The 26,785-nt window shown below is 36.6% G+C and overlaps 1 protein-coding gene across 5 annotated transcripts in view; it reads left to right on the plus strand.

Annotated features, from left to right (window-relative positions):
* VPS13B (vacuolar protein sorting 13 homolog B) overlaps nt 1-26,785 on the plus strand; it is a 437,572-nt gene that overhangs the window by 328,355 nt on the left and 82,432 nt on the right. For all 5 annotated transcript variants that reach the window (XM_042036377.1, XM_042036379.1, XM_042036375.1 and 2 more), the window contains exons 35-37: nt 706-843; nt 13,030-13,437; nt 25,458-25,657. In XM_042036377.1, the coding sequence (XP_041892311.1) occupies nt 706-843; nt 13,030-13,437; nt 25,458-25,657 (746 nt within the window). The remainder of the gene's footprint in view (nt 1-705; nt 844-13,029; nt 13,438-25,457; nt 25,658-26,785) is intronic.

Here is a 26,785-nt window from a genome sequence, read left to right on the forward strand (position 1 = left end):
GTCATGAGTCCCTAAAGATTAAAAAGCCTTTTTACACTGCTGGTTTTGCTATGTGTGATACATGGAAAATGAAGACAAGAATAGCACTTGGATGGATTTAATTTTAATGTACTGTTGTAGTATTACAGAGGGATCAAAGGAACACAATTAAAGGTGGTACCCAAGAAGAGCTACTGATTAGCTACTGAGTGAAGGTCCAAAGGGAATGATACAACTGCACTGTTGTCATGCTCTGTTCCTGAGCTCTCACAGCATTCTGGTCTTTTTGCCTTTATAATTTACCTTTCCAGTATTATTTTCTCTACCGAGCAATGACAATACAATCTAGTAGCAGGTTTTGGGCCCAGATTCTCTTGTAAGGAGTCCTTAAGTATCATTACTTAATCATTAATTAAAGCTAAAATTGTGTGCTATTTATAGTCATTTTATTGATGTATTTTACTCGTATTTTACTTGGTATTTTTGCATGTTTTCTAAATTTTGTATAATTAGAGCTTTGCCCTCTTGCCCATGTGTGCATGCATTATTCTACACATGCATCTGTCTGTAGGCACAAATGCTATGTAAACCAGTCATATTAGGTATAATATTTACCATATTACATTTAAAACTTTTTAATTTTGTCTAATCAATTTTGTAGTAGCATTTTGTTATGTATCATATTCCTGGAATATAATTAATGACTATGATGATTATCATCTGCAGATCCTGGGAAGACTCTACCAGAAGCTCTGGATTATTGCAAGATTTGGTTGCAGACAGTAGCAGGAGAGGTAGATGCTAAAAGTGGTATTCCACCTCCTCTTATCACTGTGCAAATTAAAGACTTCCTTAATGGACCAGGTAGGTGCTGCACTTTAATCTTCCTTTTCTAATGTAATCTGTAGATATGCACACATAGACACAGGATGGGGCCTTGAGGAACCTAATCTAGTGGAAGATCTCCCTGCCCATGGCAGGGGAGGTTGAAGGAGATCAGCACTAAGGTCCCTTTCAACCCTGATTATTCTATGACTCAGTGATATTAGATAATCAGAAATGTCTTGTATTCCTAGCTCATGAATGTGAAATTTTCCTCCAGCAATTACCCTGAATGAAAGTGAAAAATGGGGAATGGGCAGTCCTGGACCAGTCATTGTTTTAAGGTCTAATTATTCATTTTCTTCCCACAGTAAATTTAGAAAGGCTGAATTTGTCAAGTTTCCAGCAGAATGAAGCCTACCTGCCTCTAGTCCTAGAAAACTGAAATGTTATTGCAGTTGTGTTTAGAAAAGATTACTTTTATAATGGTTCTCAAGATTTTTCTAAGCCATCTTCTCTTGGGTTCTTTGAAATCTGGATACCTGGCATTGGAAATTCCAATCATCCAAAGTGTTGATACTGTAAAATTTAAAAATTAGTGATATTGTGTTTCTTTAGTTAATGTAAGTGGTGGGTTTTTAGCATTTACATAACATAATATGACTTGAAATTCTACTCCTAGAGCATCAGAAGCTCCTGAAAATTGCATTCTGTATTTTGTGAAGTATATATTTATAGCTACATTACAATGCAGAATAATTGAGGTTATAGTGAAAGTTAGAAAATACATCATAACTATTTTCTCATATGCATATTTGTTATAATTTGTTGAATTGTTTAACTTATTTTTTTATCCTGAATATCTTCACACAGCACGGAGTGAACTGTTATCAGTCATTTAGTGAGCAGCTCTTCAGTACTGGATTTTCCTGTTCATAGTTACCTATTCATGCAGTTTTACAGCACACTATCTAATCCTGGATCTACAGCAGAATTACCTTTGCATTCCTTACAGCTGTAGCATCTGAGCACTACAGAAATACTAATTTACCTGCACAACCCTCACATGGATAATGGAATACTAATGCCCTTGCGATTTCACAGAAGACAACTGAGACACAGAGATATTAAAGGTTTTCTCATTGTATTAAGGTTATCAATTTAAAATACACAATTTAGTTTTCCAAAATACTTAAAAATATAGCATTTGATGTTGGGAACACAGCTCATATTGTCTTTGGGTGAAGCAGTAATCACTTCTGAATATCAGAGCCTAAGACATCAATTGAGTAACCAGTGAATGAGACACACATATTTGGCCCCTGACTATAAGTACTGTGGTTAAGTAGCTTGAAAAAACATACTTTGCACACAGGCAGAAGTCTCAAGGAAACAATAAAGTATGTGAACAACCTCATCATTGCCCCTTTTTTTTGGTTTTCCATGCTATCTAAAGACATAATTTTAGGGAAGACTTTTAAAACCACTTGATAATGCAGAGCTTTTGTTATATTGATGTATATTTGGGTACATTATTAGGCCTTTGAATCTTCAGACCTACTGCATGTTCTGGTGCCATTTGAGAAAAAAAAAAAAAGATTAATTGATAGAAACTATGGCTTTTCATTTGAATCAGGAACAGCACAAGAGTGGTAAAGATACCTCCTATCAGGAACATTTTATCACTGCTGCCAGAATGGTTTTCTTTTATCCTTCTACCCCCAGTTACATCCTCTGTCTCCGTATTTGTCAGATTTCCATATTCCCAGACCCTTCATTTGTGCCCTCCACTTCTCTCAAGGTGTTCTCACTGTAGTTTCCTGGCACAGCCTTTGTATTTAATTTATTACACACCTGAAGATGTTTCCCTGATGCTGTCCTGTCAGTAGGACAGATTCCTAACTAAACTAGCAAACATGGAAGTTGGTACCAGCTTGCAAAGTGTGTATTCACAAATAGTGCAAGTGTCCACCCCAATTTCACCAGTTCAGTCATATCTTGCATTAGTGGTAAATCTCTCCCCTCCATAGTGTTTGGATGAATAAGGAACGGGAAAACCATAAATTAATGCATCATAATCTTCAATTTATTTATTCTTGCAAAGCATTTAAAACTTAAGAGATTTCTTCCAGGATCTATTCTTAGCCAAAAGGCATTTTTTCATTATCTTTTTGCTGCTAATTGGAACAATCATTACACATGACTCAACAGTAATTTCTCTGAATTTTAATGAAGTGTTTGCCAGTGTAGTATAACAAAACAGCTCCACCCTCCCTTGCAGATTTTCCTAACCTCAGCTGTTACCACTATGAGATGCTCTTCAAATAAACTAACCTTTACCAAGAAGCCTTCCTTGGGGGATGGAAGTTTCATTGGATGAGTAATGGAAGGCTCATTCTGCTTGTGATTGCATCAGAACAGCACATGCAAGGAGTTACAAGAGCTTGACAGCTCCTCAGCAGGCTACTGGAAAATTAATTACTAATTCCCTGCGGGACAAGAAGTCCCCTAACCACAGCTTCTTCCAGGGTGAGGTAGCTTGGCCGTCAGCAGGCCTGGAGAAAGTGTTATACCACCAGATCCTAACTCAGCTGGCAATTGTTTTCTGAGGACAAGAACCTCAGCAAAAATCCCAAGAGCTCTTGCAAGGTCAACAAACAGTATGTGTGATGGGAGACAGCTTAGCTAATAAATTGAATAAATAAAGGCACCACTGGAGTAGAGTTATGTTGCAGGCCTTGAAGGCTACTCTTCTGGTGAATATCTGGCAAAGAATGCTGCTACTAAGTGACCTATTTTCTAATGACATAGTGTGTGTGTTTTCATACTCATTTATGTGTATGTGGTTTATAACTGCACTAAGTAAATTGCTGAAATGCATTATATGTACTAGGAGGTGCTGCCTCTTGGTTACAGATGATCAACTGTTCTGAAAAGTCAGCGCATTTTTGAAAGCTGTGCCTATGCAGACAAAAATCTGGTGTAGTAGTTGGGATAACTATACAGTTTTCTGTGTCGATTTTAAATGTTCAGAGTTCAGTGGTTTAACTGTAATGCCATTTTTCTTTCAAAATACGTTGTTGGTGTGCTGAGGTTAAATTTCAAATATAAGAATCAAACATGCCTATATTTTATAATGGAAAATACTATCGAGCAGTTAACAGAAAAAAGTCTTCAAGTGGTTCCCAATGTTTGCTGTGTTAGACAAAACCAGTACTCCTTGCAAATAGTTTGTCAGCTGAAGTAGATAAGTAGATAGTGTTCCACAGAAAAATCGTATGGTTTCACCACACAGGAAACCAGGTTGTCAGTCTGTATTAGCTCGGAGATCAAAAAACTACAGCAAGTAGCTAAACTTGGAAACCACTAATTAAATGAGAATAACAGCATACATTAATGCACTTCTTGCCACATGAATTGATTATTTTGTACATTTTTGGCAACTAAAGAAAAACTATATTTCTTCCAGATTTAAGGTAATAGGATCCTAGGAGAAATAAGCATTCATCATCAGGCCTGTGGGAACAGACCTCAACTTTAACCCCACAACATATTAAAGGACTATTCCTTCTCTTTCTATAAAAACTAATTATTTAAAACTTTTAGAATTCCATTTACATCACTTTACATGACCCTCTATCTTTTATATTCAGTCTGTTACTGGACTGTACATCTAATTCTTGTCTAATACGTAGAAGTGAACTATTTATTGCTTCAGCATTAGATATAGATCATTAGGTGAGGAACAAATATGACCATCTTGTTTTAATAGCTTTTGAATAATTACTGCCTTTACCTTCTAGTCCTCCTTCTGGATTTTTTTTAAATCACCTTTCTTAGCTATAAAAGCTGTCTTTTTGATGCAGTCTTTCTGGATGCAAATGATACAAAACATGTTTATGAAGTACAGCTTCATACAAATTGCCTTAAAATACTTACACACCAATTATAGGTGCTTTATACTGAAGTCCTCTTTCCCAAGTAGTTTCTTGGGAAGGCATTGGGTTAGATGTGAATTAATGGAGGTTCTTCATTATTCATCTCTATAAATAATTTCTGCAGAAGACAATATCCAAATAAACTAAGCAATGTGTCCATCCCACTGAAAAATAAAGTGAGAACTGGTGGGTTTCTCTTTCATGCCAGTCCCTCCACACATGATTTGGGCTCCACGAGGGACACAGCAGGGGATCTAGGCTTAGGCATAAAAAACAATAATCAGAACTGCACCATGGCACTCTCTCCAGCCTTTTTTCCCCACTGTTTGCAGAGGCAACAATTGTATCCATTACCAAGGTCAGTGGTTTGGAGAAACCTGGAAAATAGCAGCTACTAGAAACCCACTAGAATAATATCTCCAGCAGGTGATAGATTAGTTGGAACAAATTGGAACCATTGCACTTCAGCAATCCTGGTTTCTTTCAAGCTGTTTTAAAAATGTCGTCATTTTAATACACAATATCAGCCCTGAGGAACAGTCCACAGCAGGTTAATTTGAATCATATGATGTATCACTGCCCTCAGCTGACATGAGCTCCGTTCCATGTGTGAAGCCATAATAAATCCATTCCCAACCGAGGCAAATTCCCTGTGAGAAGGTGAACTAATCCAGGCCTCACACTGGCATGTTAGCCCTCCATAATTGAAAGCAGGGCCACCTGTTCCCAGCACAGTTAGCCTATAGAGAGAAAATTAGCATTAGATCAGATACTTAATATATTGAAAAATCATTCATACTACTTGCAAGTTCAGCTGTGTGCTGCTTAGCATGACATCATATATAAACCTAGGAATGTGCCCACTTGATCCCAGTTTAACAGTTTTGTTAACCATGGTGTTTGTTAACTTTGAAAGGAGAATTTTTTGATTTAATGAGAGCTGACACGTGAGAAGGGGAACTAGCCAGGGTGCAGACTTTTCTAATTAACTCTGGGTCATTTGCAAAACTTTTGAGCTTTCTAGTAGGTTTTTTTTTCCCTTTGCTCTTTTACAAACAAGTTTTTAAAGCACTGACACTGTAGCCATGAAATTATATTTATTTGATTAAGAGGGCAAAGAGAAATATTCCAAACAGGTGTACCAGCCTGTAGGTAATGCTTTGGATTTGACACATCTATTGTCTGTAATATCAGTGTAATAATGAGTAAAATTATCAAAGTACCTTTCTAAAAGCAGTGTCTACAACACTTACTTTAAATTTAGTTTCTTATGTGTCTTAGTACTGAAAATGAAAACTGCACAGTGAAGCCACATGGATAAGTTGGTAAATACTTTCTTTTAATTCTTTTAACACTTATGTCAAACATTTGCTCCATTTTCTGAAACCTTCTTTTCTTCTTTTTTTTTCCATGTGTGTCTTAATATAGATGTATTATTCAGCAGCTAAGTAGAAAACAGAGAGTTAGTATTTATGGGTTCTTTTCTTTTTCACAATTGTGCTCCATGACCTGGAACAATTTATTTCATCTCACTGTATTGTGCTTCATCTTTCCTGACTCTCTGTTGAGAGAGTTAATGTTTCCCTTAGCCAGGCTTTTCCTTTCATGATAGTGCCTCCCGATGCCCCCATTATAGTTTTTGGCCTCACCACCCAGCCCTTGACACACTTCTGAGCTGTATTTGGTAGCTGCACAGTTGCTTAATTTCAGTCAGCATCTACTGACTAGCAGTAACCCTCCATTGTTTATTAATGGTATCTTTGGTCTTCTTGACCTACAAGAATTTATCCTGGTTTACTTGGACAGTTTTAAAAAATGAATAGAGTTGCATCACTCTGAGCCTTGCATGAGATCTCAAAGCTGGGCACTGGCTAGCTGGAGCTGTTAATGTCTAAGTGTCACCTTCATGTAATGTCAATGACATACTATGTCATGGAAGTAGGTGTTGTTCCCCCTGGGGAGCACCCAGCATGGCTCAGGGTGATTAAGCTCCCTGAAGGCTGTAGTTTGCCATATTGGCCTTGGAGAGCTCTTTCTGTGGGGCTGCAGCACACAGACACCAGTAGGGAGAAATACTGAGCAGTGACTACCAGTCTCTTCTAGACTAACTGGCATCTGTCCCACAGAAGCAGAATGCAAGATGGACTGCAGATGGCCTCTGAAGCCTTGTCTCAAGTTTCTTCCTCATTTTCCCTTGATCCAAATTGGGAATGATGAATTAGAGGATAAAAACAATTCGTTTGGATTCTTCTTGCTTTTCAATTTCTCTTAATTTGTGTCTCTTTTGATGCCTGACCAGAGACAATTGAGAACAGTACAACTAGTCTTCTCTTTACATGTCTCTTTCCTATTTTTATAAATTTAATTTTTGCAATTCAGCCATTACCCTGTTGCTGAAGGGCCACCCTGACTCCAAATCAGGATCAGAGCTCAAGATTACCTTTACCTTCCTCAGATTTCCTCTGTTTAAAGTCCCTACATCAGGATGGGTGGCTGAGGAAGAAAGAATATCAGTGCTGGTAAAATGTTTTATACCATCATCTGCTCCTCTCCTGTTGAGGACTAGGAAATTAAATAATCTTAAGAGTTTAGGATAAATAGTAGTTTCTTCTATAGAAGTACTCTATATTAAGAAGTTTAATATTTTACAGCCTTCTTTTTTACAGCCGCCTTGGAGTTGGGGAGAGATCGATCCATGTCCAGCCTCAAGGAGAAAGACCTGTTTTTTTCTGTATTAGCTGTAAGAAGTAAAAGATCCACTGCTGAATGAGAGTTACGGAAAATGAACAAATTTTTAGAAAATGGCATATTTTTCTCTCTCACACTTTAACATTCCTCAGTCTTCGAAAAGATCCCAGTATTATAAATGATGGAGTCATTAAGGTTGGCAAAGACCTCCAAGATCATTAAGTCCAACCTTTGACCTAGCACCACCATGTCAACTAAACCATAGCACTAAGTGCCACGTCCAGTAATTTCTTGAACACGTCAAGGAATGGTGCCTCCAGCACCTCTCTGGGAAGCCCATTCCAATGCCAAACCACCCTTTCAGTGAAAAAATTCTTCCTGATGTCCAACCTGCACTTCCCCGCTCACAGTTTGAGGCCATTTCCTCTTGTCCTGTCATTGGTTGCCTGGTAGAAGAGGCCACTCCCCACCTGGCTCCAATCTCCGTTCAGGATGTTGTAGAGAGTGATGAGGTCCCCCCTGAGCCTCTTTTGCTCCAGGCTAAACACCCTCAGCTTCCATTCATAAGATTTACTCTCCAGACCCTTCACCAGCTCTGTTGCCCTTCTCTGGACATGCTCCAGCACCTCAATGTCCTTTTTCTAGTGAGGGGCCAGAATTGGACACAGCTCTCGAGGTGCAGCCTCACCAGTGCCCAGCACAGGGGACAGTTGCTGCCCTGGTCCTGCTGACCACACTATTGCTGATACAGGCCAGGATACCACTGGCCTTCTTGGCCACCTGGGCACACACTGGCTCATCCTCCGCTCCTGTCAACCAGCACCCCCAGGTCCTTCTCCAAGACGCGGCTTTCCAGACATCCTTCCCCCAGCCTGTAGCGCTGTATGGGATTGTTGTGACACAAGTGTAGGACTCACATTTTGCCTTATTGAACTTCATAGACTTGGCCCATTGATCCAGCCTGTCCATATTCAGCTTATGACTAATTTTCATGGCATTTACTTTCTGGTATTTAAGATTAAGAAAATACTATGATAGTTTATTAGTCATAGAAGTAGTAACATTGTCTACATTAACTTATGTCATATATATTAGAATAAACCCACTGACTTCAGTAAGAGCTGGAATTTATCTGGAGCAACATGCTAGGAGCTTTTGTTATTTTTGTGTTGCTTATTCATCCTTAACACTCTGAATAAAAAAGTCCTTTTGAGTAATATCATTATCCCAAGTTCACAGATGAAAATTATATCTTCCCAGTACAAATTTGAATGTTATGGAGAACAAGGGTAAAATACTCATAACCCTGAATTTTTTTTCTGAAGCTCTAAGTAATAAAATGTCAAAGAAAGAAATTGTTTCAGACAGAAATTTCAGAATGCTGCTCATAGGTTTTCTTTTATAGTTGTTATGATTTAGTTCAAACAAGCCATATTGAATCCATTGGGTTTTTTGTAATAGATTTCAAAATACATAATAAATGTAAGTAATATGATGACTAATGGGTCAAGTGAAGTTGGAACTTTTAAAATGAGAAAATAGCTGGAAACGGTTTTCAGGAAACTATTCCAGTTGATTTTTGGTCCCCCACAAGGTGTACATTAACATAAAACTCCGTAGAATCACCTCTGGGACCTGAATTCCCTCTCTGATTTCATTATTCCAAAGTGTTTCTTTTTTGTTCACTGTTAAGTCATCTCCTGGTGTGGTGGGAGCATATAATAAGTGTAATTTATTTATATTTATCTAATCTCCTTTTAACTCACTAGTTGTTTCATCATTCTGTTTCCTAGTAGCTGTTCAGAAAGTTGTGAAGTCTAATTAGAAACTAATAATTGAAATACATGGATTTACGGGGTAGTCTAAAGAGAAGTAGTGAAGAAATTGAGGAAGAGAAAGAACAATTCAAAGTCTACACTCAAATGCTATACTGTAATAAAAAAAAATTGCTTTGATACCATCTAGTTCAGTTTGATTTAAACATAACAGAAATAACTCTCTTGGTGCAATCTATTTGCAAGCACAGTAATTTTTTCACTTTTTTTTTTCTGGAAATAGATAACAGCTGGCAAAATAAGTTATTGCTAATATGTCTTAAATCTAAAGAATGCTTTGGGTTATAATTTTGGTAGCTAGTCACTGGTAGGCAAAGGAGAAGCTCATGTAATTGAGGAGTTAAAGGCAGTTTTGAGCTACCTTTTGCACTGTCTTGATTCTGATGTAATTTTGGACGATTCAAAGAGTTAGTTGAGTTACAGGAAGACTGTGTTTTCCTACAGGTACAGAATTTGCACAGTGTTATGTGCTGTTCTTCCCTAGGTGTTTAAAATAATCTAAAAAAAAGTTACACTTGGATTTTGCACCCCAAATATTTTATTCCAGTTGAATCTGGGTGACTCTTAAGTTTTAAATCGCTTTTTAGCCTATTTTGACTGTCTCGTGAAGCTGCTGAACATCTATCTTAATCAACTCCTATAAATAGCTCTGCATATTTCATCAGTTTGCATTGTTCTGTCCATCACTTAAATATATTTTCCTTAGTAGGAATGTTAAAGTTTCTTTTATATTACTAAGGATAAAGTGTAAAAGAGGTCAAAGACTAAAGATTGCTCAGTTGTGGGTTGTTTTTTTTTTTCTTTTTGAATGTTTTACTTAAAATGCCTAAGAATCTCTTTACATAATCTTTAACCAGTTGTAAAAATAACCTATATCATTATGAGATAGTTAAAATATTTGCAGTGAAGGTTCCAAAGTTGCATTTTCTGCAATTATGCTTCTGGCTGCCACCACATTCTGTCAGAGCTGATTTAGTGGATTATAATAACTTCATACAAAACTTTGTCAAGTTCTCAGTCATGACAAGATTTTTCTGTGTGACGTGCACAGTTTCCAAACAGAAAAGAGGGAAGTCATTTGCATTTCTCTGGTGTCCTGGTGGTCCTTTTTTTATTGCCTTCTTGGATGAGTGGCCAAGAGCAGTGATAAATCACAGACCCAGGTGCCAAGTATGTTCCAGCACTGAGCTGCACCAGCACCCTATGTCTTCTCTGCCCTGGCCCAAGAAAGCCCCAAAAAGAGCTTCTGCCTTTGTGTTTATCTCCTTTTCAATCTTTCACACTCAGTTTGCTTTTTGGATTAAGCCCTTGACACCTCTTGTGTCAATTTATGTCTAAGAAGATTTGGGGTGTCAGGGAGCTTTGTTGTTTTTTTCCCTCTTCTGGGCTCTATTACCATAGAAAAGTGTTGGCCATTGTATGTGCATTAGATAAAGCAGTTAGATGTGAAAGTTGCCATACCAAGGAGTAAGGGTCCTCCTTTACTAACTTAGAAACTTAATTATTTAGCAAAAACAATAAATAACATCTATTTTACTCCTTTTTTGCTACATTACTAAAGGAGAAATTTAAGTTGATAAGGCAGTTTGGTTGGTTTTTTTAACATTTCATTTTAAAAACAGTCCTTTTCATTTGAGTATTGCAGATAAATTAATGTCATAGTGTCACATGGGTCTCTACTTTCTTCCTAACTCCTTTCTCTCTCCAAAGGAAGGAGAGACCCAATCATGTCTGCTTAGAAAGCAGGCAAATCTTGGGATATTCCAAGTGCCAGGAAGGGTGGGGAGTTTTTCCAAAGTGTTACGACATTTTTCTTCCCATGGTTTTAATTAAAAATGTCAGTATATAAGGATTTTGAAAAAACTTCCAAGTTGATCTTGTGTGGTTTTGGATGCCTGAAAATCTTCACAGAATCACTGAGGCTGGAAAAGACATCTGAGATCATCAAGTCCAACCTTTGACTGATCAGCACCCTGTCAGCTAGACCCTGACACTAAGTGCCACGTCCAGTTGCTTCTTGAACACCTCCAGGGATGGTGACTCCACCACCTTCCTAGGCAGTCCATTCCAGTGTTTAACACCCCTTTCCAATCCTGCTTTCTTCTAATGCCCAGTTTCCTAGCTTTGGTACTTGCCTTTCTACTAGACTCACATGTTAGCTAGTGTTTTGCCAGTTCCTAGTTCAGTGTGGAAGGCTTTCAGTGCAAGAGAAAGCATTTTCAGAAAACCATTAATTAAAATTAAAAGTTACTGTTAAGATAGTGTTTCAGTCTTTAATTTCAGTTAGCTGTAGCTTCTGGAGTATTGCAAACATTTTTCTAACATTGTTTTGGATTTTTTAATTCAGCTATGACAGACCTTACACAGCCATTAATAAATTTCTCTTATCTTTGTAGAAAATGTGCCAGATATTTTTGGGGGGAGGGGATCAGAAAAGTACTTTGTCATGTGCCTGTGAGTCTCTGAAGTCATTATAAACCTGTGCTTAAAAGCAGCTCTGAAACTCTGCCCCGGCAGCCCTTTACCGTTGGTCTAAAAATTACCTAAAGAATGGGAGAATCAAACTCATTAGTTTGCATCAATGTTAAGAGTAAGATGTGATCCTGGACAACTTGAAACTTCGATGAAATATTCATTAATCTGTGTAAAACCTTCAACAGACAGTGTTTCCTGTGTATATTTATAGTGAAATTCAAAACTAAGTAGTGCTGTTTGAACATTTAATCTAGTTTAGATATATGCACAGAATTTTAATTACTTTTGGTTCATGGGATTGGAGCAGTGGCAATCAAAGGGAAAAGCACTTTTCCCCCTAACCAGAATAGCTGTCTCATTACTGGTTAAAAACTGAATTTGAAATGAAAAATCCTAAAAACTCAGTTAAAAGCTGGATTTCTGTAAGGAATTATGTACTGATACTGCAGCACAGAAATAAGTTTCGGCCTTCATGAAGTCCTGCTTCCTATCTGTGAAATAATTTTTGGTAATTCCTACATTTCAGCTACTAAGATATTACTATTAACAATGTTGTTCATATTAATTGTGATTCCTAAAAATTCTGTGAGTATTTTAGTAGTCTGAGAAACACCAAAATCCTTTTTGGTAAGGAGATGAAAAACATTTTTAAAGTAGTAATGATTTTTTAAAAAATTTAAAACCAATAAATTATTCCAATCTCTCTGGAAAATGAAGAAAACTAGACATACCTCAGTTTTTGTATTTGCTTTTTATTTCACATTTCATCTTGAAAATGCATTGAAGACTGCTGCATATGAGCTGTGTAGGGAACAACAGAATACACATTCACTCATTTAAATGTGTTGAAAATGTTCACTGTTGGCTTTGGAGTTTAGTCAAGTAGTTCTTCTGGGTATAAAACTCAAGAGAATGTGAAGTATATTTTTATTCTGACACAAAAGAACTAATGTACGTACCCTCCTACACACTCAAATAAAGTGTGTGTCTTTCGGATAGCTGTGGTGATCCCTGGGAAGAAACAAGGAGATTAAGATCCACATTGTGCCACGTTTTTTCCTTTAAAACTGTATATAGTGAAAGTTGCTTACAGTATTTTTCATTATATTTTAATTCAGATTTATTGCTAAAAATATTGTTTTGTTATGTTTTAACATTGATTTGGTCCTTTTAATGAAACATGGTGGAAATATTATGGAAAAGTTATTTCCACTCAATGCCTAATATTTGCACACAGCTTGAATAATTGCACTACAGCTTATCATATTTCTTTCTCCAATTCTCCCCTACAGCTGACATAAATGTGGACATATCAAAACCATTGAAAGCAAATATCAGTTTTGCCAGACTTGACCAATTAAACCAGTTCTTGAAGAAAATCATAACCGCAAATGACGATGTGCCCAGGAAGGAGGCTGCTCCATCAGCCGGCATTATTCCAGATGAGGATGTCACTTTTATATCCAGACACCCCAGTACAAAGGACTTGCTACCTGCTGTGCACACCAACGCTGTGCAAAAGGCTTCAGTGCAAGAAAACTTGTGGCAAGCCCTTTCCTGCTTCCAGAAAATTTCCATTCACACCGTTCAAATGGTTGTTTTGATGGAAACCATCCCACATCCCAGCAAACCTTGTTTGTTAGTCTCTTTCTCAAACCTCAGTGGAAGCCTGAATATTAAAAGTGGACATAAAACTGCAGGTAAGAGGCTTCTTTTAAAGTTGGAAGTGCTACTGGTTTGTCTAAGTGGTGGTCTAATGACCATTTCAAAGTGTGGGGCATTGCAGGGAACTGCTCTAGCCAACATCATAAATCCACAATAGAAAATAGCAAATCCCTGATAGACTCTGTTACCTGAGTTTTCCTTTCAGTGAGGCAGCACCCAAGAATGATTAATTTTGTCATTAATATCCCCCAGCTTGTAATTACTAATTTATTGATGGAATTCTGGCTGAAATAGTGGTTATGAGAACCTCTCCTCTGGTATTCCAATAATTTAGCACATAATTCAAAGGGCAAAATTTTGATAGTTTTCACTCTATAACTAGATTTTCTTGTTAGGACCTTTGTTTCTGTCTTTAAAAAATGTGAAAATAATTGTTCAGAGCTCTGACAGGTGCTACTATGTAAATATTGGGTCATACTGTTATTCTCCTCCAGATTTACGAAGTTTTCAATTTTTACATGTTTCCTCTGCACACCTGAGTCACACAGGGAAAACAGGCACTCTGGCCTCGTTAATGAAGCACTGCAAGGAAACGTTACACCTCGGGTACAATTAACCAGATACCAGAGACTCATTTAAAATGAAGATATTTTGAGTGTCATTGTAAATTGTTTTATTAGTATTTCAATAAAATTAATAAGATGGCATATTTCCACAGTGTGGAGAAGAGCCAGATGTAGGTAGTTGGCAGAGTAGCTTGTGAGGTAAAATGGTCTGTAGCTGAGAGGAACAAGTTGTTGGCCAAGCGAGGTGGTGATTTATTTCTTTTTCATTAGAAATATTTTTTCCTCAGGCCAGCAAGTTTCAGTTCTTCTTTATTGTTTTAAAAGTTAAAAATGAAAAATTTAAGGTTCATAGGACGTGAAAACCCGTGAAGGTGCCGGGGCCTGAAACTTTTGATTTATCCATTAATAAACAGCAGTGCAGGCAGGAACAGTGCCTGTGTTCCCACGCTTTTCCAGTCGGATCACAATTCTAGCATAGAAGGCACTGCAACTGAGTAAAAGCCTTTATAATGTGCTTTAAGTAGTTTTAGTTTTGTTTCTGTGTAATAATCCTCTTCCCTTCCATTGTTTCGCCTGTATCGTTTATGCGTTATCTGTCCCATGGTACATTATGGTGTCCACATCATGCTTCGGTATGTCAAAGCCGGGCCACTCCGTCACTGTTCTATAAAGCAATTTGGCAAACTCACACTGTATTTCACTTACCCTGGAGTTTTCATCCTCCCAGAAGGAGGACGTACCTCGCCTTGCATGTTATGCCTCAGAAACATTTTCAGAAAACAAGTTCTGTTTCTTAATTCTTCTGTCAGTCTGAGGAAATCAATCTTTATTTTACGTGCTGTAAGCCATACATGAATCTTCAGTATGGTCATAGTCTGGCAGGCATTGTGAAGTAAAGCAACACTGATGTCAAATCTAATGAAAACAGACATTAGTTATTCTATGTAAAGAACTTTCATAACCAGACAATTAATAGACATCAACAGACAATTTTCACATTTTTTCCAGTTAAAAATGCTTTATCTCTACTTTATAAAAAGAAAAATACATCTGCATGAGGTTTTGCATACTGTTGTGATGGTGCAATAAATTAAGTTTTAATAAGAGCAAAAGACACACTTCCATGAAACGGATTGAAATGGTCAAAAAAAATTTAAGTAATTGCTTGGATTTTTTTTTACAATTTTTAATCTGAATTTAAGGTGCTGATAGAAACCAAAGTGGAAATTAGAACTTCAGGAGAGAAGATAAAATACTTAGTGTGGGGGAAATGGTATCTTGTGTTAAAATCCTTTAGAAGAATACCACAGTTGCTAACTAGAGTTGTTTTATTATTACAACATAATTATGCAATCTAACTCAATTTGTAAAAGTTTGTAGCTGTGTCTTGAGAGGAAGGAGCATTTAAATATCTCAGTTCTTCACTACTGTTCTTTTTATAAAAGGTTTTATAGATACACCTTTTGAGCTGAACAGGGTTAATGTCAGAGTTTTTTTAATAGAATGAAGCTAATATGTGAATACTTCACTGTGTCTTTGATTTTACAGTCAAATAACTATTGTGACCATCTGCAGCAGCTGCATTTTACGAATTATTTGCTGAACCAAGCTAAGCGCAGTGACAAAAGTAGTCATCTCAGATGTACTGTTAAAACGGAGGAAGAAAAAGGAGCACTGCTTGCCTTTTGTACAGTATGGCCATCTGCTGTACAGATGTTATTATATAGAATGACTTCAGATACAATAATTGTAGAAAATTTTCATTAAAACCTCAACAATTTGCACTTGTTTACTTGAATCTGCATAACTCCCCAGTGAGACAACACAATACGCTTGGGGTTTCTTTGGTTCTCACTAGCTTGCTCTTTGATCCTTTTTGATGTGCTGACTTTAATAAACATAGTTAAAAACACTGTTCAAAAACATCATGGAAAAAACTACAAAGGAACAATTATAGCAGTAGAAACTACTCTAATCCCTTACTTACGCAAGCTATTTTTAGTGAAATATGGTTTTTTACACGTTTTATGTGGCAGTGTTTTATAAACAGTGTAAACGGCCCCTTTTCCAGATGAGTTTTAATGCAGGAGATGAAGTTGTTTTGTAAGGAAACCTATTTGCTAGGAATTATTGAACAAAAAAAACCTTGCAAGAATATATATTGTCGACATTTTTCCTCCCTTATGGGGGAAAATAAAAGTGCATGACCTTGTGTATTGCTTTCATTTCTTTTCAACTGAAATTAAGAAAAGAGCTTGCTATCCAACTTTTTTTTTTAATTATCAGTTTTCCCTCTAGACTTTACTGGTTTAATCATGGAAACTACAGGCATTCTGGTTTCTTTTTTCTTCTTAATTTCTTACAAAACTAAAAAGTTTTAGCTTCTGAAAAGCAGAGGGGCTAATTAGTTGAATGATTTCACTTTCAAAAAAATAAATTGTAAGTGTTGAACACTCACATTGCAGTTGGATCAAACTAAAACAACTCTATCTCTATATATCTGCTGTGCTGTTGTTCAACCCCAAACCTTTAGTGTGTCAAGGGACTTCATTTTTTGGACATTTTTCAGGTTTGAGTACAACAGTTACTTGTAATAACATGGTTACTATTTCTGTTAGAATACTTCTGTTCCTCTCTGTACTCATGGTTAAATACTGAGTATTTTGGTTTTAGTAAGGTAACACTGTTGTAGACTGTGTTGCTGTGTACTGGCACAAAATGAAAAATAATAAAACAAAAACCCTCTTTAAAAAAAAAATTACTTTAAAAGAGGTTACCATTATCATTTTCCTGATGCCCTTAAGGGTAGAACTTTGTCATACTGATGTTCATTTTATATTTTGTGGCTTGGAGTTACAAGTTAAAACTCGTACCCATTTTATACAAGTAAATACCAAACACTTAATTTGGCAGCTTGTTTGTACTGTTGATGAAAACCCCAACTCCAAGAACTGTTGTTATACTGGTTCAGTGATTTTTGTCCTCTGAAGTATGTGGCATCTTTTGTAAAATGCTTAGAGCCCTAGTCCCATGTACCCAGTCAGATCTGAGATCACTTGGTACTGTGCTTGAGGTGTGTGACTCCTTAACTCTCACATTGCATTAGAGCTAAAATAAGTTTTAGCAAGAAATACTAGAAAACAGAATGCAATTCTAAACATATGGCTTTCAGTTAGTTTAGGTTTGTTGTTGAAATTAGCACTACCTACCTGCCAAAAGAGCAGATAAAGCAAGAGAAGTTGAGGACCATTCTTTCCCCAAAGTGAAAGACAGCGAGAAGCCTGTAACCTCTCAGTGGAGCCTTATTTTACTCTGGCTGAACATGGGAGGGAAGTCTTGCTGTTCCGCATGTGAACTGAGAGAGTTACGGACATAAAATATTCCAAAGATCATACACAGAATTCCCCAGTCCTTTGTCCCATATGTAGAGATGATTACTTTAGCATATAAATAAAGGGGAAAAAATAAACACTAGTTGAGGCTATGATAATTGCAAGTATTTTTACTAAACCTGAAAATAATTACATACTTGAGATACTTTACAGAACTATTAGAAATTAAATGCAGATATGAATTGGTATAGAGCAAAGACCAAACTTCGTTTTGGAGTTAACTAACTCCCTCGAGAAAACTCTGCTAAGGCGTTGTCATAGCCTTTGTATGCTGCAGATATGCAAGCTAGCCCATGGAGAAATAAAACTTTAAATTAGATATGACTACCTAAAATAATATGCAGCAGTAACAAGCCATTTACAACACCCAGAAGGCGTTTGTTACTTTTAGAAAGAAATATAAACTCTTTCCAACACTTGAACAATAGGAAATTAATTCTCTGTCAGTAAAAGCCAGAGGACAAACTAAATATTTAAATGGCCACTGAGGACTGAGGTGGAAGTGCAGCTTGTAGACAGCTATACAAATCACTAACAAACCTTAATGAATATTGGGTGTGGGCATCAGGGTCCTGTCAGATTTGACACCGTGTCCCAAGTAGCTTAAACACAACACTCAAGGAAAGGTGGAGACCTCATCAGGTCTCTAACATCTGGGATTTTATTTGTCATTTTGGCATATCCTGCAAGCGCAAAAGAAAGAGTAAAAGGGGATTATCCTGACAATGAAATGAGTTACTGAATCTTGTGATAATGAAAAGCAGAAGAATTCTAATTCCTTTCTATAGTCCCTGAGGTGGAGGTGCGTTTATAGTTCTGCAGGAATATAATGTAGTAGGGAAGAACAGATGGCCTAAAATCCATGAAACAAGACACCATCTAATCCCAGGACTGAGTACCACTATTAATCCTGGTCAGATTCCCTACTGATACTTTGTAATAGGGTTCAGAATTGCTACTGATGAACTTGCAGGTTAACTTGAGAGAGTGGAGTAAAAAAAAGAATAAAAAGTTCCTTGTAGGTTGTTTATTCAAGACAGTGTGCACTAATTTTGTAGAACTGCATTTGCAGTTTGAGTAACTCAGCTTTAGAAGTATTTCAGATGCAATTTTCTTCAGAACAAATATGGTAGGGTTTTTAATCTCTTGAGTTTCTACTGTGAAACTGATTACCTATTTTTTGAGATTGGAATTTCTTTTGATGATGGGATCCCAGTGCTGTATGTGGCGGTAGTAGGTGATACAGTATTTACATGGAGGTCAATTTTATAGATTGTTTAAATTCATGAGAAAATAGATATAACAGTTAAAGCTGGATGTTTTCTTTATACATTTTATGCTTTCTGTGATGTTCTTCCAGTTCAATCTTCATTTTTCAGTGTGAGATACAGAACACAGAGGTTAGACATTATTTCTAGTCTTAGGGACCAGTTCCTTAAGCAGTTTGAATTGTTGATATACTGATGTGTTTCTTCTTTTTCTATGTCAAGAATATGTTTTTGGGATGAAATCACTAGCTTGCTGCCCAGAAAAAAGGTGCAATTTCGTAGGAAATTCAGGTTACCCTAGCCACACATTTCCACACGCTGCCTTGTGCTAGCTCAGTTACTCAGGTAGCTGATCACTGGTTGAGTGAGGGCACTCACTTCTCTGAAAACTAACCCAGCAATAAAGAAAAGTTTGCAACAAGATTGACTCCTTCAGCTGGCTCACTGGAGAGGTACACTTTAATGACCACGCTGGCACAAATGAGAGTACAGAGAAGTATACAAAGGAGGAGGAATGGAAGGGAGAAGAGTGGAATAAGCCTGGACTTGGACTGTCCTTGATCTTCAGGAGCCACATCCCAAGAGTAGAGGGAAATCTTTTTGGTTTGTGTGGCCCGGGTTTATCTGTCAAGCCTTGGACTTCCACAAGTATAATTGGCTGGGTTATAGAGGCCCAAATAGAGCTCAGCTGCTGCCAGGCACGATCTTCAGAATGGTTTATTTATAAAGAAAAGTTACCCTCTAGTTCATGGACATTTTATTTTACTAAAGCAGTTGAAATCCACTGGATCAAGTGTAAACCCAGAGGAGCAAGACATCAAAGCTGTAACTCTAAATCAACTTTGTGGTGATTATATTGGGCTACATTTTGAGTGGCATCCCTTATTTTGTAATACTTCATTTGCTGTGCAATCATTCAGTGTCTGATTTTTCAGTTGTGCTAAGTATCTACAATTTCAAAGATCAGTGAGATTTGTAGGTACCAGCTATCTCCTGAAAATAAACCAAAGTTTTCAACCAGCCACCTAAAATTAAGATGTGAAAATCCGTAGATCTTTTTGTAAATTGAAGCACATCTCCATGCCCTTCTGTAGAACTTGAGTAAGTTCAATTTCAAAGATCAGTGAGGTTTGTAGGTACCAGCTATCTCCTGAAAATAAACCAAAGTTTTCAACCAGCCACCTAAAATTAAGATGTGAAAACCCATAGATCTTTTTGTAAATTGAAGCACATCTCCATGCCCATCTGTAGACCTTGAGTAAGAATGTTTAGCTGCTTTTCTGAAACCTGCTGATTTCTAAAAATAAAATGTTTATGATAAAAGAAGCAAGTACTACTCATATCAATATAGCACTCACTTTTGACAGCTGGACTCACAGATGCAAAATGAACACTATTTTTGTTGATTTATATTATGCATTTTTCTCCACATAATTGGAATAACATAAGGCAATATCGAGCTTTACAAATATATTCTAAATTACTGTACTCCAAAGGCAGCCTGGACCAGTAATTAAAATCCTTTTGGATCTAAACTTCAATATGCCCTCTCTGATCAGGTATCACAAAATCCAAAATTACTAAATCACCAAGTGAATTGAGATTTTTCATTTATTTAGTATGCAGTAGTGTAAAGAGCGTGATGTACCTGCCCAGTTATTCTTTAAGGGAGATGAGCTCATTTCAAATAGATAACCATCTTTGACTTCTCTTCTGATTCATCACTGACCTGAACTCCATTTGAACCTTGTTAGACACAAAACAAGCAGGATTCCTGGCCTGAGCTATAAAATATAATTAAGCCCTTTTGAAATGATGTGTAAAAGAACATAGCTTTACCCCCACTATAACTACTACCACCACCACAACCAATAAAGTTAAATCAAGCACTGCCTGTAATGGATTAAAATAATAAATGTTCCTGGATTTTAGTGTTTGAAGTACTTGAAGAAAACAGGCTCCCAGCAGCCAGTACCGCTGAATGCATGGGGACATTTATTAGTGATGAATTCAAGGGTTTGGCCTGCTTAAGATCATTACTTTCTGTTTACCGTGTGTTACACATCTCATGTTTTTACAGAGCCCATATGTGTCCCAATGTAATGCTGAAAAACTCTCTTTCACTAAAGAATAGCTAATTGGTAACGTGTAAGTACTGTTCTCATGGGGAGAATGAACCATCATAAGATTCAGCTCAATACTAATGAGAAATCCAGTGCGGTCAGTGGATTGTTAACTAAATCTCTCCTGGAAAATTGTTCTTTACTGTGCCTCACCATTTGTTTGCTACTGCTGTTTCCAGACTTGAGTAAATTGGCTGGCTCTTAAATTAACTGCAGTATTTCCCCTGTAATTATTTTCTTAGCTTTGTTACCTTTTCTTCTCAGAAGATGGTTTGTCAAGGATACTTGTCAACAGAGCATTGTAACTGTAGTATAACTACACAGTATGTGATGTATATACAATTTTCTTATGAGGGAAAAATTATGTAGATAGTTGTATCGATATATTAGATATAATGGCACATTTGCTTTTTCATAGCTGTCTTAATGTCACTGACAATCTGAAAATAGCTACCGAAGTTACAGATGTGAAAAGTGAATGTTTGGAAGTAAATATCACAGATTATCATTTCAATAGAAGGCACTAAAGAAAACCACTTGCTAATTAACCTTCAGCAGCCAGATTGTATCTCTGTCACCCAGGCATGGAGGACCCATGGGAGAGCCTGGACTTCTTCCTTTGGAGGGAACCACGATCCCTTGGGTGCGAATACAGTCGACAGGCTGCTGCTGTCAGTGAGACCACATTGTTCATATGCCTCTGAACCAGCACAGCTGGAGCTGTGCTCTGGAACGCACTCTTGCTTCTGAGCTGCCCCACATGCAGAAAAGCAATTTTCTTCATAGTGCTATTGTTTGTAGCAAAGCTACTAGCTTTTCAAAAGAGCCAGTTCAGTGTCATTTGCTACCTTTATTAAAATACATGTGTTTTCTTTTTCTTAATTCTCTTGTCCCCTTTTGAAGCTTGCCAATTAAAATCGTGCTCTATGTTGCATTAGGTGGCAGTGCAGTGAACCAAACAGCATTTGCAGCTAAGGAAGAGCAAATGCACAGGGAATAATAGGAGGAAAAAAGCTCCCTCTACATTTCTACTAATTTCATTTGGAGTTGATTGAAATACCATCATTGAAATGTTTTTGAAAACAGACAGTCCATAGTTTATGCCAAAACATTGTCTTTTGCTTTGTTAACCAGGAAAAATAAACAGAGCACTTTCTTAACACCTGTATTGCTTAAACCCTAAGTGATCATTATTGTAAGGCAAGGATTGTTTTCATGTATTTGCTGCATCTATTAAAATGGCCCAGCTCTTTCTTTTTCTATTCACACACATGGGTTTGTGCACACACAGCACTTTAACAAGGATGGAACTGCCTATTTTTGACAAAGGCTAATGCGACTCTGCTATAATTATATATAAACCCTAATCTAACTATATGTAAAACTGTATTAAGGTACTCAGATTCCATAAGATGTCTTTGTAAATCTTAGCATAAATCAAGTAGGTACTTGATGTTAGGAAAAAAAGATGTTAGAATATCAAAGTAAATGTCTTCAAGTAAAATTTTTTCACTGTTCTGTTGTAATGAATTCCACCTTTAATTTTGGAGCAAGCTAATTTCTTGAACATGACAAGCAACTGCTAGCTATTTTTCAAACCCTCCGACATTATTTCCAACCATATAAAAATACCTAGGTATTCTTTTTGAGCATACATCATCATAAAGGTAGTCCTTCCAATAACACACAGAAGCCTGGTCTAAGTTCTCTTTTGCTCCATTAGTGTAGATGCATTTTGTGGTGCTTTTGTGTTTCTGGCTGGAGTCTGACAGGGGAGGGCTGGCAGCATTTTTTAAACACTGTCCAAAGCAACTGCTTCATATTTATTAGTCTCTTGGAGGAGTATTTTAAAAGTCATGAAACTATTTGTTCCTTAAAAGTAAATTATTGCACGTACTGAAAAGTGCATTGGTGTCCATGAGCCAAAATCCAAACAGCACAAGTTAACTTCTACATGTCACAGCAATCATTTATGAAGATATATTGCTTATGTGTGCTGCCATCTCAAGTTCACTTCAAATGGAGACTTCGATTTAATCTATTTAAACTGAAGGTGGACTTCTACAATAGAGGTTTGTGAGAGATGCATTGAAGGACTGACTGAAAATAGTGTGTGGGAGGGCAAAAACGGGAAAATTATTTTGCTTCTTTACTTTTCTGAGGTGATTGTTTTAGTCATGGGAAAGCACTTCACTGACTGAACATACACTTTTATGATTTCCATAGAAATAGTACCCTATTGAAACTTCTCTCAGACACAGAGATCTCTTTATTTACTATTGCTTTTTAAGGTTTGCGCATACTTGCTCTTCATTTGTTTTCTTTAAGCTTCCTCAAAACATCACTTCATGCAAGTTTGTCTAAATACTCTCTGCGTTCTATTTTTTGGACAGTGAACAGTGGTTTTTATACTGAATCACTTCATCCCTGAAAGGACATGCAGATACAACGGCTAGAAGGGACAAGGATGTGATTCTTGTCTACACAAGAGCAATCTGGGTCACAGCAACAAAAATAAAAATCTCTTACTGAGTTCCTGAGCTTTTCCTGGTATTTGTAGGACACAATCCATGGATGTGTCTTGTAATATTTCATGTATTGAAAGCTAACCAACACTTCCTTATTCTTAATTGTTTCTTCATTTCTCATTGTTTGCTTAGCATTTGAGAAAGACACTGCTGATTTTGAACAAGCAGTATTATGTGCTGAATGCTCAGTTCTGCTTCTAAGCTGTTGGATATTGTGTTTTCTTTGTACTTTGTGGAGCTGAGATGACAACACAAAGAGATTGCAAAGCATAATCCTTCCAAGTGTAATCCCAGTGAAAGAAAACATAAATAAAACCACTTGCATTCTGGCATTCCTTTTCCCCTTTTGTTATTTCTGCAACTTGGCACATATTCCAATAAAACTATAGGAAGAGCATTTCTCTATATTGAAGAATTGTGCAATAGTTACCAAGAATTTCTTCTCTGTCAAATCAAAATTCCATATAGCATATGAAAAAAAAATTAATTTCCAAATATTGTACTGCCTCTTATTTTATAACTAACCATAGCAGGGTGTCAGTGTGTGTTGATGCTAGTTTTCTTGATTGTCACTGAAATTCAGTGTCAAAACCCACCTTGACCGATTTCTGTCCTATAAGCCTGTTACCCATGAGAGCAGATGCAGGATTTCAGAAGCCAGCCTAAATAAAAAACCCCAAAGTTAGAACTCCTTTCCCAGTCAGTGACAACAGTCCTGTCGATTGGCATGGGACAATGGTTTGTTCGAGTCCTTGATGGTTCTTACTAAACTCCAGCTGCTCAAGGGAGAGATGGTTTAGGTTTGTGGTTCCTACTCAGGCTGGACACAATTCATTGTCATTATTACTATGGGGACTGCTGGACCACCTTCCTAGTGGTTGCTGGTTTAAAAAAAAAAAATCCAAGAATTTCCTTCCATTCCAAAAAATAGTTTTTAGTATTATGAAATTGTAACCCTCAGGATGCAGAGAGACTTCTTCCCTGGATACTAGGAGAGGTTCATAGGAGAAGTTTTACTGCATGTATTCAAAACAGTGAGTTGTATTTTGGGGGGATTTTTCAACCAGCAAAGTTATAAAACTATTAAATGAAACTGTACCTTGAAACACCTGTGTGTAAGCCTTAGGTGGTTTTTTTTAATTTTTTGCCTTTTGTAAATGTCTATTTTTCATTAGAAAAATAAGCTGTGGGCATTATAAAGTATGGTAACATCCAGTATTCAGGGTGTTGAGTCTAAGTATTAGCACCAAAGGAGATCAAAGTTAAGCCAACCTCAGATGTAGTACTTTCCCTGTAAATATACTAAAGAAATAGAGATATTAGGTATGGTTTATTTTATTAAACAGTGATTTGCAGTAAGTTAAATTAACAAGAGCTGGGATATTTCTAGGTAATGTTTCTGTCCTCAAAATGTTTGTGTCTTTAATGAGAGTATGTAAGTTCTGTCATAAATGTAATCTGCCATTATCATTTTTAGGTTTTATGAAGCTATGTAAAGTACAAAAGGTTACGATATGAAAACTTTAAACTCTTTTCTCAGGAAATGTACATTATATATTTTGAGATAAGCATTTGTTTTGAATTATTTGAATTGAAACATTACCCTTCTTCTTCTGCTAAGCACTCCTAAGTCTAGCAAGGTGCTATGTTATAGTAATTAAGACAAAAGCAGAGAGAACTGTTCAAAATAGCTATTTCCTGTCAGTTTGAAATATAATCAAGTGAAGCAGCTGTTCTTGTTCTTAATAGACTTTTTTGGAAAAAAAATACCATAGTTTAATGAAAAATGTCTCTTCTTATAAACCTTAAAATACAATGCAAAAAGTCATAATGTTTTGGCAAGTAGTTCTTTGTAAGGAATGTGAATGAGACATACCTGCTCTGTAACTGCAACATGGTATAAAGCCTGGCTGATAGTGTGGGAAGAGCAAGCTAAGTAAAAACCAGGAAATTTTTTTTTAAATTACAAATCTTGTTGCCCAACTGTGATGCCCTTGCTTGGAGAGGAGAGCGATTGTCCACACAAGTATTTCCATGAAAGTCAGTGGGACTACTTGTGTGAGTAATGGCTGGCGGGAAGGGATTCCCAGGCTCATGGTAAAGTGAATTCAGGAAATAAGCACATAAATGTTGGGAGAATAACTGCCAGTGGGATTAAATTTCTCTCTCTCTTTTTAGGAATCCATGGATCATCTTTAGTCCTTGACATAAAAGATTTCTTACTTAAAACAAGTCTCAAAGAAAGAGCCAAATCTCTGATAAGCCCTTTTTGCTGCTCTGTTAATGTGGAAGCCAAGTGGTGTAAGCACAGTGGTGATCCTGGCCCAGAGCAATCTATTCCAAAAATCTACATTGATTTGAGAGGAGGACTGCTGCAGGTCTGTATAAGATGGTTATGGTTGTGCTGTTGAGCTGGACTGGCTTTGGATGATTGAGTTTTCGTAAATAAATTGCATGAAAGCCTGTAAAGCTTTGCATCCTACAACTGGGTTTTTTGGTTGGGGTTTTTTGCATGTTTAATTTGGGTGGTTTTTATTTTACCTTATAAAATAAGTATCTACTCTTCCATGTAAACTGTTGATTGAAAAATTGTGTACAGTGTTTTGGGTTTGATTTTTTTTTTTTTTTAATACTACTTAAGCTCTGTATTGTAGCTGTATGTGTGTGTTCCTTAAAACTACTGGATCAAATTACTAACACTTAATATTTAGGGCCCTGCTCTGATGGGTGTGTGTTTGTCTGTCCATGACCTGTGTGTCTGTAATGCCTAGGGGTAGCCTTAAGAAGTACATATCCTTTCTTTTTAAACTTCTACGAATTTCTCAGGGGAGTAATTGCAAACTATTGTTTGTAGCAATTAATGCTCAGTTTTCTGTGCTATCCTCTCCTTTTTGGAAGTGCCCACAACTTGAAATCAGTCCAGGAAACATGGGAGTTCTTGAAATGAAAAATAGATTCTGTGGGGCTTAAACAAGTGGGCTTTAAGATATGTCTTGTTTTAATTATTTCTATTATAGTATCTATACATACCAAATGGTTTTAAATAAATACATAAATCAAGTATATAAAACACAAAAAGGAAATTTTGACATTTAATTGTGTCATTAAGTTTCATCCCAGAACTGGCATTAGGAGTTCTTAGAACCACAGCACTGGGATAGGGTTAATCAGATAACACAAATTTAGAAAAAATAAATCTTAATGAATAAATAAAGTCAGTTTGTTTCTTTGCTTCTTTTTTTATTTGTTTTTCACAGGTACTTGGCTGAGTACCTCTATATGTTAGTAATAAAATGCTTATTTTATTTTTTTTTCCAACAATTTTGGTTTTTGACAAGTACCAAAAAAAAAAAAAATCTTAAATCTCAGAAAGCCATTTATTATTAGAGTATAATTAAGGACAATTAGCTTTTGCAGAAGATAAAAAAATGTTTGGTCTGGCAGAATAGATTTGAGAATGCTGACAAAATCATTAGCAGTTCTGTTCCAAATTAATTTATTTATGG

This window comes from Corvus kubaryi, unplaced genomic scaffold (assembly GCF_017639235.1).
Source record: "Corvus kubaryi isolate FWS band 111438036 unplaced genomic scaffold, C.kubaryi_AGA036_p1.0 37385, whole genome shotgun sequence".
NCBI lineage: Eukaryota > Metazoa > Chordata > Aves > Passeriformes > Corvidae > Corvus > Corvus kubaryi.